The sequence below is a fragment of the Bufo gargarizans genome, chromosome 4 (assembly GCF_014858855.1).
Source record: "Bufo gargarizans isolate SCDJY-AF-19 chromosome 4, ASM1485885v1, whole genome shotgun sequence".
Lineage (NCBI taxonomy): Eukaryota > Metazoa > Chordata > Amphibia > Anura > Bufonidae > Bufo > Bufo gargarizans.
In genome coordinates, this window is record NC_058083.1 from 185150059 (window position 1) to 185162663 (window position 12605).

The following is a 12605-nucleotide window of genomic DNA, read 5'->3' on the forward strand; positions in this document are numbered from 1 at the left end:
GCTAAGGCTATAAAAACTTGTAAACTCAGATTGTTAGCTTAAACTTTAAACATGACTATGGGATTCTACTAGGGAAATCATGTTTTAAAATAAATGCCCCTTCCCCTACCCCATTTTCAGCAGAAGATCAGCACACAAAGGAGAAGGCAGCAGCTTCCTAGACAGTAGTTCTGTGGAGTCGGAAGTACCAAAAACTGAGAAGTCTGAGTCGGAGCATTTATCTACCGACTCCACAGCCCTGGCTAGATCATACTTCTTGTCCATGATCAGAAAATAACTTATAAGAAATCGGTATAATAAAGTTATTTCATGTAGAATATAGTTATTTCATGTAATGATAATATTCCAAGGGATTGAATAGGATGTTGTTGCACTATTGTCCTGGTATAGGTGGGTGCTGAGGTTGTGGGTTCCTAACCCTTGAAAATATTAACATAGAAACTTCAGCACTCCGAAGAGTATGGTGATATCAAGGTGTCTTTATTTTAAAAAAATTATAGACCACTTTTTTTGCTTTTTTTTTGCTTTTTAGACACCATGCAGACTGATGCGGAAATGGTGAACATAGAAGTTCGGACACCTGTGACAGCTCGCGATGTTCTATGTGTATAAAATTAACTGGATAGATTTTCCTCTGTTACTGTATCCACGCTGTGTCAAAATTAATCTCTGCTATTAAGTGGTCTATATGGGAGATCCCCATTACACTGTCTATGGACCGAAACAGTGAGACGGTTCGGGGTACACTACATTCACGTGTGTTGTCCCCCTTACCTGACCACAATTTTGGAGGGGTTGATCCACCCGGGAGGTTGGATCCCTTTCCGATTGGCCCAGACAGTGAGGTTGACACAATGATAAGTGCCTTGTTCCAAACTGAGACGATACCTTTAAGTAATGCCACATTATGCGCGTGCAGTAGCCCCTACACAGTAACATCATGAAGCTAGGTTGCTGGCGATGTAGTGGAGCTTAGTTGCGTGCGCATATTGGAGGCAGAGGTTTGTCTTTGACATTATGTGGTACTTGCAGTATTAGTTAACAGTGCTGTTCTTGGCCAGTATTCACATGGACACGCGATTTTGTCAGACATAGTCAAACGTTTCCTGTCTTCCTCAGTCTCCATGGTGTATGATTTTAAACATTAATATATGATTTATCCTTTTTGTATTTTCATTCACTGTATTCATGCACATATGCACCTTGCTAAATGCACTATTCAAATGTTAAGAGTTTGGATGCAATACTAATGGACACAGCTCTATGTATTCAGTAGTAGGATACTTTGCATATGTAATTGTTCACATGACCTAATTAGGTTAATTATTTTCACATGACGAGTAGTCACATGTTTTTGATCTGTAAATTCATTGGTCACTTGATTTTTGAGAATGCTGTATAAGATAGGCACAGGCTTGTGTTTCTTTGCTTGAGAAAGGCTCAGTTGTGAGCTGAAACGTTGCTATTATTTTTCACATGGGTGAATAAAGATATCTATTCTCTTCAAGCCTTGGAGTGCTGTCCCGTTTTCTACATATATATATTATTTTATTTTTTTCTCATCTTAGAGAAAAAAAGTTTCTTCCCCACTCTTATCGGGCAATCAGAATAACTCCCTGGACCCTCAACCCTTCTCCAAAATTCTAGAAACTATAACCAGAAATACATCCAGGCCCCTCTTGAACTCATTTAGTGAGTTCAGTCACCAGCTCCTCTGGCAGAGAGTTCCATAGTCTCACTGCTTTTACAGTAAAGCACCCTCTTCTATGTTGATGGAGAAACCATATTTCCTTTACAGTGTAGTCACACGACCATATGTATTTTGAGGTCAACCTAACACGGATCAGTAAAAAACGGAAAGGAGGAGGGATTATATATATATATATATATATATATATCTATCTATATATCTCCTATATCACTCCAGGATAAGTGAAAAGCGACCCGCTTTATTTCCCCTGTGCAGCGTTTCAACTGCTCATTGCAGTCTTTCTCAAGCATAACAATTGGTGTCACAGCATCTACATTTATACCCACAATGCTTAGTGCGTCAAATTAACAAAGTGATTGACAATAACATGATCAATAATGTGTAAAAAGATGACTTACATTAAAATTTTCCATAGTTGTCTGTGAATTCATTACATATATATGGTAAAGCCACGATTTTGCATACATAGTGAAACTTCATAGATAATTTTTAAGGATCGCAAACAAACATTGCCTAATTCATAAAGTGCCTCGAGCTTTAGTTTCAGTGATCACCTGAATGTGCTAATTAGGCGGTCAATAGGCCACGTGATTTAAAAACTTACAGCGTCGAGCAACATGATGGCAGCCGTCCCGGCGTGCCCCAGACCTCCACCGCGCATGCTCAGTATCCTAGCAACTGGTGTACATAATCACAGACCGCGCTCAATGATGACGTCGGTCGTGATGCACGCACCAGCCGCCAGGCCCCGCCCCCGAAGCATGACGATACGGGAGGTGACGTCTCCATGCCTGGCCTCCAGGTCACATGGCAAGTCATGTGAACCGTACCCTGGCAACAAGGAAGTGTTCACCCTCGGCGCACCGCAATCTCCAGTGTTGGTCAGAGCACAGCAGTGAGGCCTGTATAGGGGAAAAAAAGGACCACATTGGGAATGATCGGGTTGTCAATTACTAATAGCTAGATTGTTGCAGATGATTATTGTGAATAAATCAGGATGTCAAACTGTAAATATCAGAGGATTGTAGTCCTTGATGGGGACATTACATGTATTTAATGGAGAAAAAGGGTGCGGTATATATGGATGCGTCATGTAAGTGATCATCCCTACAAACCTATAGGACTACAGGGCACAGAGTTGTCCACACCCCACATCCTCATAGCCTACATCCACCCCCTATACATCTCCTATGGTCATAACTTCCTCCATTCACGACTTATCCATTTTCTCTTTAAAAATCTAATAAAACCATAGTTCCAACCCCATTCTCCTATTATGGGACTAAACCACCATAGACGATCGCCATCATTCTACTCCACCGTGATAGTACACTTGAAAAATAAAAGAATCCCTTTCAGATCCGGAAAGTTCTAAAAGTAAAAAAAGAATAAATAATTAAGATAATAGACACCAAAGGTGATCCAAATTGGTATAAGAGGAAAACAAGCCCTCAGGGGGGCAAGGAGAACCCCCAACAAACTACATAATGTTCCATTTAAAATCCACATTCAGGCCCTGTGGTTTGAGTGACTGCAGGCGATGTATCCATTGCAGTTCCCGTTGTTTAAGGGTCACTGTACGGTCCCCACCTCGTCTACCTCTTTGGACCTGATCTATAATCATACATTTTAGATCTTTTTCAGTATGACCATATTCCACAAAATGTTTTGGGACCGGTAGATCTAGTCTTTTGCGTCTTATTGAAAACCGGTGGTTATTCAGACGTGTTTTCATGTCACATGTGGTCTCCCCCACATAGAGGAGACCACATGGGCATTTCAACACATATATGACATACGTGCTATCACACGTCAGATAGTGACAAATGTCGTATTGTACTCCAGTACCTGGGTGTGTGAATACATTACCCTTAATCATATACGTGCAGTTCACGCATGTAAGGCACGGGAAACATCCCGTCCTTCTTGTACCAAGAAATGTTTGCACCTTCTTTTTAGTAGGGACATCAGCCCTCACCAGCCTGTCACGTAGGTTGGTCGGCTGTCTATATGATAGGAGTGGAGGCCTAGCCAGTGATTTCAATGTGGCCCCACGTATGCAAATGTGTTTATGGCGTCACTTGAGGAGGACCTTGTCTATGTATCCCACCACTTCAACAAGTTATTGGGGTGGTGGCGGTACATAGACGACGTCTTCCTCATTTGGCAATGTGACATAAAATCTTTGGAACAATTTCACTGCTATTTGAATGATATGGACAGTGAGATTGTATTTACATTAACACACTCCAGCAAACAGGTCCAGTTCCTTGACACAATGGTGTCCATAGTTGGTGATTGTCTACGGACATCTTCACCAAGTTAACGGATTGCAATACGTTATTGCGAATCTGAAAGCTGTCACCCCAGACCCTGCATCGAATCCTTACCACGCAGTCAATTACTGCGTGTGAAGAGAATTGTACAGGATCCAGAGAACTTACCTGTCAGATATGGGCAAATGGTTAACAAATTTAGACTAAGAAATCTAGTAAAACATCTGAGGAGAATACAGCACCCGCATGGGGAGGAGGAAAATAAATCTAAACCAAAACAGATCCCATTTGTAACAACATACTCAGAGCAGAGTAAGGATATAGCTATTATATTGAGCAAACACTGGCCTATCCTAAAGAGTAATTTCCCTAAGATTGAATCACTGGCTAGGCCTCCACTCCTATCATATAGACGGCCGACCAACCTACGTGACAGGCTGGTGAGGGCTGATGTCCCTACTAAAAGAAGGTGCAAACATTCCTTGGCACAAAGGATGGGATGTTTCCTGTGCCTTAAATGCGTGAATTGCACGTATATGATTAAGGGTAATGTATTCACACACCCAGGTACTGGAGTACAATATGACATTCGTCACTATCTGACGTGTGATAGCACGTATGTCATATATGTGTTGAAATGCCCATGTGGTCTCCTCTATGTGGGGGAGACCACATGTGACATGAAAACACGTAGATAACCACCGGTTTTCGATAAGATGCAAAAGACTAGATCTACCGGTCCCAAAACATTTTGTGGAATATGGTCATACTGAAAAAGATCTAAAATGTATGATTATAGATCAGGTCCAAAGAGGTAGACGAGGTGGGGACCTTACAGTGACCCTTAAACAACGGGAACTGCGATGGATACATCGCCTACAGTCACTCAAACCACAGGGCCTGAATGTGGATTTTAAATGGAACATTATGTAGTTTGTTGGGGTTCTCCTTGCCCCCCTGAGGGCTTGTTTTCCTCTTATACCAATTTGGTTATGTGATCACCTTTGGTGTCTATTATCTTAATTATTTATTCTTTTTTACTTTCAGAACTTTCCGGATCTGAAAGGGATTCTTTTATTTTTCAAGTGTACTATCACGGTGGAGGATAATGATGGCGATCGTCTATGGTGGTTTAGTCCCATAATAGGAGACTGGGGTTGGAACTATGGTTTTGTTTTATTTTTAAAGAGAAAATGGATAAGTCGTGAATGGAGGAAGTTATGACCATAGGAGATGTATAGGGGGTGGATGTAGGCTATGAGGATGTGGGGTGTGGACAACACTCTGTGCCCTGTAGTCCTGAAGGTTTGTAGGGATGATCACTTACGTGACGCGTCCATATATACCGCACCCTTTTTCTCCATTAAATACATGTAATGTCCCTACTACAATCCTCCGATATTTACAGTTTGACATCCTGATTTATTCACAATAATCATCTGCAGCAATCTAGCTATTAGTAATTGACAACCCGATCATTCCCAATGTGGTCCTTTCTACCCCTATACAGGCCTCACTGCTGTGCTCTGACCAACACTGGAGATTGCGGTGCGCCGAGGGTGAACGCTTCCTTGTTGCCAGGCTACGGTTCACATGACTTGTCATGTGACCTGGAGGCGTCCGCTCCCGTATCGTCATGCTTCGGGGGCGGGGCCTGGCGGTTGGTGCGTGCATCACGACCGAAGTCATCATTGAGCCCGGTCTGTGATTGTGTACACCAGTTGCTAGGATACTGAGCATGCGCGGTGGAGGTCCGGGGACGCCGGGACGGCTGCCATCATGTTGCTCCACGCTGTAAGTTTTTAAATCACGTGGCCTATTGACCGCCTAATTAGGCACATTCAGGTGATCACTGAAGCTAAAGCTCGAGGCACTTTATGAATTAGGCAATGTTTGTTTGCGATCTTTAAAAATTATCTATGAAGTTTCACTATGTATGCAAAATCGTGGCTTTACCATATATATGTAATGAATTCACAGACAACTATGGACATTTTTAATGCAAGTCATGTTTTTACACATTATTGATCATGTTATTGTCAATCACTTTGTTAATTTGATGCACTAAGCATTGTGGGTATAAATATAGATGCTGTGACACCAATTGTTATGCTTGAGAAAGACTGCAATGAGCAGTTGAAACGTTGCACAGGGAAAATAAAGCGGGTCGCTTTTCACTTTTATCCTGGAGTGCTGCCTCTTCTTTGAAAATCTACAACCATTTTGACCGAACAGCCTAAGGTCAGAGGATTCTGCACCTGACTTTTACAAGTGCTGCTGTCCTTTTTTTGTGAGAAATAAGTTTCTGTCTATTACATTACTTAAATCACTGGGTCCAGGTGGCATACAACCCTGTATCCTATGAGTATTGTCTCTTTTAATCTTAAGACACTGCTGCACTGCTTTCTGGGTCAGACAGGCCACATTGAATAGGGTGTTTATTTTGACACTCTATATTTTATCGGGCATTTTATTTTCCTCATACAGTAAAAAAAATAAAAAAATTAAAAAATTCTTTCTCCTCTCGCTCTCTACAACTCCCCCAACCCCCCCCCCCTTCCCATGTATTTCTACCCACAGTGACTTTACATGTTCATTTCCCCCCACTTATATCTCACCAGAGTGTGGGCTTTAGCCAGAAGTTTGCATAAAGGCAAACCCATCTCTTTCTAAACAAACTGTATCCCTGTTTGTTAACCGCGCAGTCATAGCTATCATCCAGCCATGTCTCGGTTATTTTCACCATGTTATAGTCCTCCTCAGGCATTACTAATTCCAGTCAACCAATTTTGTTGATCAGGCTTGTGGCATGGTGGGATATTTTTACCCTACGCCTTTCCTTATGAATTGTTCTGGTCCTTCCTTCCATTCCACCCCCAGTTCCGTTACTTAGCCCCAGGTCACTATCTGGGTATCTTTCTTTTCTATAATGTAATTGCCCTCTCCACATGTCACGAGGGTGTCAAGAGCCACGTCTGACTTCGTTGTACCCGGGGTCAGGAAGTCGCAGCGGTAGCTTTCTTAATGGTAGCTTTTTGGGTTTGACTTGTAATCCTTTTTGTCTCACTCAGGGATCCGCAGCTTCTTCTCCTCAGCTGTTTCTTGTCCAGCACTCCCAACCTCCTTATATTCCCCTCTCCCACTTCTCTGGTTGCCAGATATAGAGCTTCCTGCCTGGACTTCTATACTGACCCACTGGAGCTTAGTTGCTGTTATCCCTGGTTGTCGTACCAGAGCGTTACCCTCCGGATCCCTGTTGGTTGTTTGTTGTCGTCCACCTGGGATTATGTGTTTTGTCAGTATTGTCTGTCTTCTCCCTAGTGTTTCCCTTTAGTGTTAGTGGTGCGGACTAGTGTTCCCACCACCCTATTCACTACGTAGGGCTCATTTTAGGGAAAGCCAGGGTTTTAGGAACGTGATCGGCGTATGGGTGAGAAACCCATCTAGGGACGTCAGGGCAGTCAGGTGCCAGCCTCTAGGTGAGTTAGAGGTCACCATCTTTCCCTCTGCCTTGGACAGGGCCTTCCTTTTCACTTCCTTTGCGTCACGTATGTGATCGGCACGCCGGTCGTGATACCACAAGTCCCTAGTTTAAAGGCTATGTACACCTATGGGGACAATTCTTTTTATGATTGCATTTTACTCATTTGGGGCAAAAAAAAATATATATATTTAATATATTTTTTTTTTTTCAATTGGTCTTTATTAAAAATATTGAGCCATTCTGTCACAAAGGGTTAACTGTTTTTCTAGCTGTGAGCACCCTACTTTCACTTTGTGCCGTCCTCTAATAACCCTTATTACGAAGAGGTCATAAACACCTATCTAAGCCACATTCTTTTCAGTAAAGTAAGGATTGAGCTTTGAGTGTTTATAAGGTCTTAGAGCGTAGATAAGGAGCAGAGAGAAAATTAAGATCCTGCTAGTAGAGCATCTCAGCTCTGTACCGAGAAAAAGACTCCATATTTATAATAAAGACCAACTGAAAAAAAGATTTTTAGCTCATAATGAGTATAATGCACTAATAAAAAAATAAATTGTCCTCAAAGGTGTACATAGCCTTAAAACACTCCTCCAAAAGTCGACTCATATTCTCCCCCAAAACAGCTGCACCACGTTTGCGAACAGCAAAGTTAACTAGGCATAGTTAACCAGGAACCCAAACCCCTCCTTTCCACACCAGTTCTTGAGCCACTTATTTACCTCCTTAATCTCCCTCTGCCTTTCTGGTGGGGCTCATGGTACAGTATTTCACTTGATCACGGCATCTAAAGCCCTTTAATTACAGCGATCAGCATTATTGCCGCTCACGGTAATTAGACACAAGTCTCTGCGTTTGAAACAGCAGAGACCTGCCGGCCATGGTGCCTGCTGCGCGTACGAGCGGGCGCCATGTTTACACATCGCTCCAGCGCCATACATATACTGTTCTGGTAGCAAAGGGATTAAAGGGGTTTTCAAAATAGGTCATCAATATCTGACTGACAGGTTTCCCACACCCCCTACAGATTAGCTGTTTTAAGATCGAGTTGTTTATGGATGGAGTTGTGCAGTTCTGGTGCTGAAGATGCTCTGAAACCGATAATCAGCATGCATGTGGGGTGTTGAACCCCCACTGGTCAAATATTGATGGCTGTTCCTGGGGATAAGCTATACATTTTTAAATCTCAGAAAAACCCTTTAAAGGGTTATCGCATTTACAGCAGATAAGGTTAGGCCATCAATATTTCAAATCCTGGAACACCCCTTTAAGGCTCAGGTTGTGATAAAGATTTGAAAAGATATAATTTTAGAACCTCGATTTTCTGCAGTTTTAGGTTAACGCTGTCTGAACAAGAGCGCCATTGCCCAGTATTCTCTGCCCCCAAGACACAACGTAATGTGTTATATATAGATAGATATAGATATAGATATATAAAAATTATTATATATATTTATATACGTAACAACATTGTGTGTTTTTACAGTTCATGTCCCATCTAATGGCATTTTGTTTATCTATTAGGAACGATTGCCAATAGTAGGATGGCAGTTCTGTACCCCCAGGTGATTTTTGACCACCCATTCTTCTTCTTGATTAGAAACCGCAGAACTGGTGAGTTATCTTCATGCTTTTCATTTGACCTCAAAGTGACTTCTGCCATAGTGCATGCAGCGCTGTGGAACATTTCGCTCTTGCTGCCATTTCTGCTGTTTGATATGGTTCTTTCAACCGTAGCAAAGGTATCTGTGCTTTCGGCTTTTTCCAATCGCCTCCAGAGCAGTTTTGTCCCGCATTTGTTTGTTTTGTCTGTGTAACGTCTTTCTGCTGAAGTGAACATGCAAGCTTGTTCCAGTGGTTATGTAACCTCCTTTCCGGGAGCTGTTCTGCATGTTTATCATTGATTCCCAGCTCTTGCTTGATACATTTTACAAAATCAAACACGGCATGCCTTACAAATCCATTGTAATCTGATTTTGCTTCTATTTTAGGCTGTGTCTTGTTTATGGGAAGAGTCATGCACCCAGAGGCACTGAATTCTGGTGGTCATGATTTTGAAGAACTCTAGTCCTATATATACCTAACTATGGAAAATAATATATAAGCACATGGTTTGCAAATTATATAATTGATGTTTGTTGTATAAATGTTTTTACCTCTTCCAGGATATGTATTAAATGGTAAGTTGAATGTAAGTAGGGATTTTTATAAAGAGGACACCATTGTGAAAAAGAAGAATGTTCAGTCCGTAACAGGGTAAATCCTGGTAAATGCCATTTCTGTCAGTGCACTGTACATTAGAGGTCTCAATACTGCAAAAGTAGAGAAGATCGTTGGATAATAAAAGCCTGTGGAAACCCTACATCTAGGAATATCGCCTCCAGTGTTACATTTTTCTCCTTGTGTTTGTTGTGATCGCCTGCCAAATAAAGTTGTACATGTGAAAATATATTTTTATTTAGAGCATCTGTGTAAACTCCTGTTTTATTATACACATCCAAAGTGGGTGCAAAGTAAGTGCAATATGTGTTTTCCTTGTGCTATAAAGTTGATGTTTTGGAAATATAGTCACGTTTGCAGTTTCTTATTTTCTGGAATGTGAAGATGAGCATATGTTACGCATGATACCGTTCATGCTGATCGTATTTTTTTTAATGGTTTATATAACGGGACTATTTAGCAGACTTCTGCAATTAATTAATTAATCATTTAAATAGGTTTTCCAACACTTAAAGAATATGGACACCTTTACGGGTCATTTATTTTTATTATTCTAGCATTGTGCTTATTTTCAGCTAGAAGAAAAAGCATTTTTCGAAATTTTCTTTAAAAATTCACAACCATTTGTCTTCTGCAGCCTTCAGGTTTCACTCTGCAAACCAGTCTTTCCCTTGTCAGAGATCTGCTCTGATGGTTCAATCTGTAACTTTTGTCTCTGGTCTTCTAATACACTAATTTAAGCTACGTTCTTATCAATTTCATCATAATTTGTAATTGGCAGTGAGTGTGGACCCACTGTGCTAATTAACCATTTTGACTTTGAGCTAAATTTAATGGAGTTGTCCTGGCAGTTCCCTGGTATTCACCCTTTAACCCCTGTGTAGAGATGTGGACTTTACTGCAGAGAACCATACAGGCTTCTACCTCCTGTAGTAGTCCCACGGGGGTCAGTGACACCGGTGCAAAGCACCAAAGGATCAGTTAAAAGCATAGTCTGAACAAAGTCCAAGGTTAGGGCAAGCTGAGTACGTGCGTTTTCGATAATTCTAAGTTCTGGGCAGGTTGAGTACATGCGTAATCAAAATTGCAATTCCAAATTCCGGGCAGGTGGCAAGGAGCAGAACTGATAGTCAGGCTAGGTACTGTACACTGGTATACAGACAAGAGGTCATAACTTTGCTTGTTAGGCTCACGCTTCAGTTATTTGATCAGTTATTTCTACCTTTTGATTGTGAGCCAAAACCAGTAGTGAAGCTTACTCAGAGGTAAGGTAGAATGGAAAGATCTGCACATATTCTGATTTTGACCCGCACCTGGTTTTGGCTCACGATAAATGATGGAAATAACTGACCAAATAACTTAATTGTGAACTCCGCTTTACTAAACACTCGAAAACCTCAAGGCAAGGAGGTGGAACCACAGCCCAACTAAATAGGAAAGCTGATCAGTACCTTAGTCAGCAGCTGGACAGGAAGCTAGAGGGAAGTATGAACTCTCTCAATGCTGAAAGGAATTTCAGAGGGGTAGTCCCAAGACACACAAGATGAGTGGAGGGACAACCGTGCCCTTCCGGGAAAGCAGGACAGCTGCAGACAAGGGCTGCCAGCCTAACAAATTTAGTGTGAGAGTTTTTGATCTCTCAAGAGCGAAGAGATAAGGGCTACAGATCCAGCTTTTTTAAAGCCGCTCTCAGCGGGAAGGGGAAAGAACAGTCTGCGGAGTCCGTGAATCCTGAGGTTGTAAAAGACAAACCATTGAACACTTTTTAATAAAGACCAATTGAAAAAATACTGTTTACCACAAAATAAATACAATGCGATAATGAAAAATGCCCCAGAGATGTCTATAGCCTTTAACTTTTGTTTTACTCCCAACTGGTCTGTTTCTACCTCGATTACACTAGCAGTCAACATGACCACATACCACCTGTTGAGAGTGTGCAGCTGATCATGAGCCACACATGCTTCATGTGATCTCCTTGCAGGTCTACTTCCACTGTGTACAGCATTGAGCATCGATGTCATGAACATGGCTTTAAAGTCTAGGAGGTGGCGGGATGGGTTGTGAATAGCACAAAGGTTTGGAATGAAAAAAAAACTTCCGCTGTGGTAAATGGAGAAGTTAAAATACTGGCGCATGCCACAAATACTGGGGGCTAGATAAAAGCGCAAATTCATAAAAAAAAGTATCTAAACTTTTTAGAACAATTTTATGCAGGTCATTACCTGAGGGTGAGATAGTATTCTATGCTCTACAGCACTAGCTACAGATACATTCCCACTGCACTCATGTATGAGTATGAATGATCAGTGATGACTAGCGCGTTCATTGTGGGTTATAATCAGTGCACAATAGACGACTCGTGATCCGGGAAGTGACAGGGAGTGCAGCGTATCAGTGGAGAAAAAGGAGAAATGCTTGCTCGGCTAACAGCTATCATGTGCATAGTGAGCCTTTGTATTTACTCCAAGTCTCTGCTTAGCTGGCCAGACTACTCAGAAGTCTAGGAAAGTTGGGTGACTGTAAGGGGAGATATTAATTATTGAAATTTATTAAAATCTCCTCAATTAATATTCATGGACGTGAGTCGTCTAGTGATGCCTCCACCTATTTATACCTAATTAAACAAATAATACTGATTACCTTACTCTATACTGAATTACCTGCGGCTATTACTGCGGCGCCTACTACAACAAAAGACTATACGCTGTATTATGAACAATAAAGAATATTTATTACACAATACAATAAAAGTCTAATAATACGCTCTATATATATATATATATATATATATATATATATGTGTATTTTCCCTTTCATCCTCCATGACGGCATACCATAAGAGATGACCAGCCTCCAACCGGGTAGGGACAGGAAGTATAAATTTGACTCTCCTCCGGCTCCTCCTCAGTGTCTT

The 12605-nt window shown here is 41.4% G+C and overlaps 1 protein-coding gene across 1 annotated transcript in view; it reads left to right on the plus strand.

Moving 5' to 3' along the window:
- The window catches only part of SERPINI1 (serpin family I member 1), a 68091-nt gene extending 58056 nt beyond the window's left edge, over positions 1–10035 (plus strand). Inside the window, exons 8-9 of the mRNA XM_044290154.1 lie at positions 8993–9082; positions 9460–10035. Of these exons, the coding sequence (XP_044146089.1) occupies positions 8993–9082; positions 9460–9536 (167 nt within the window). The 3' untranslated portion in view covers positions 9537–10035. The remainder of the gene's footprint in view (positions 1–8992; positions 9083–9459) is intronic.
- Positions 10036–12605: the final 2570 nt, after the last annotated feature.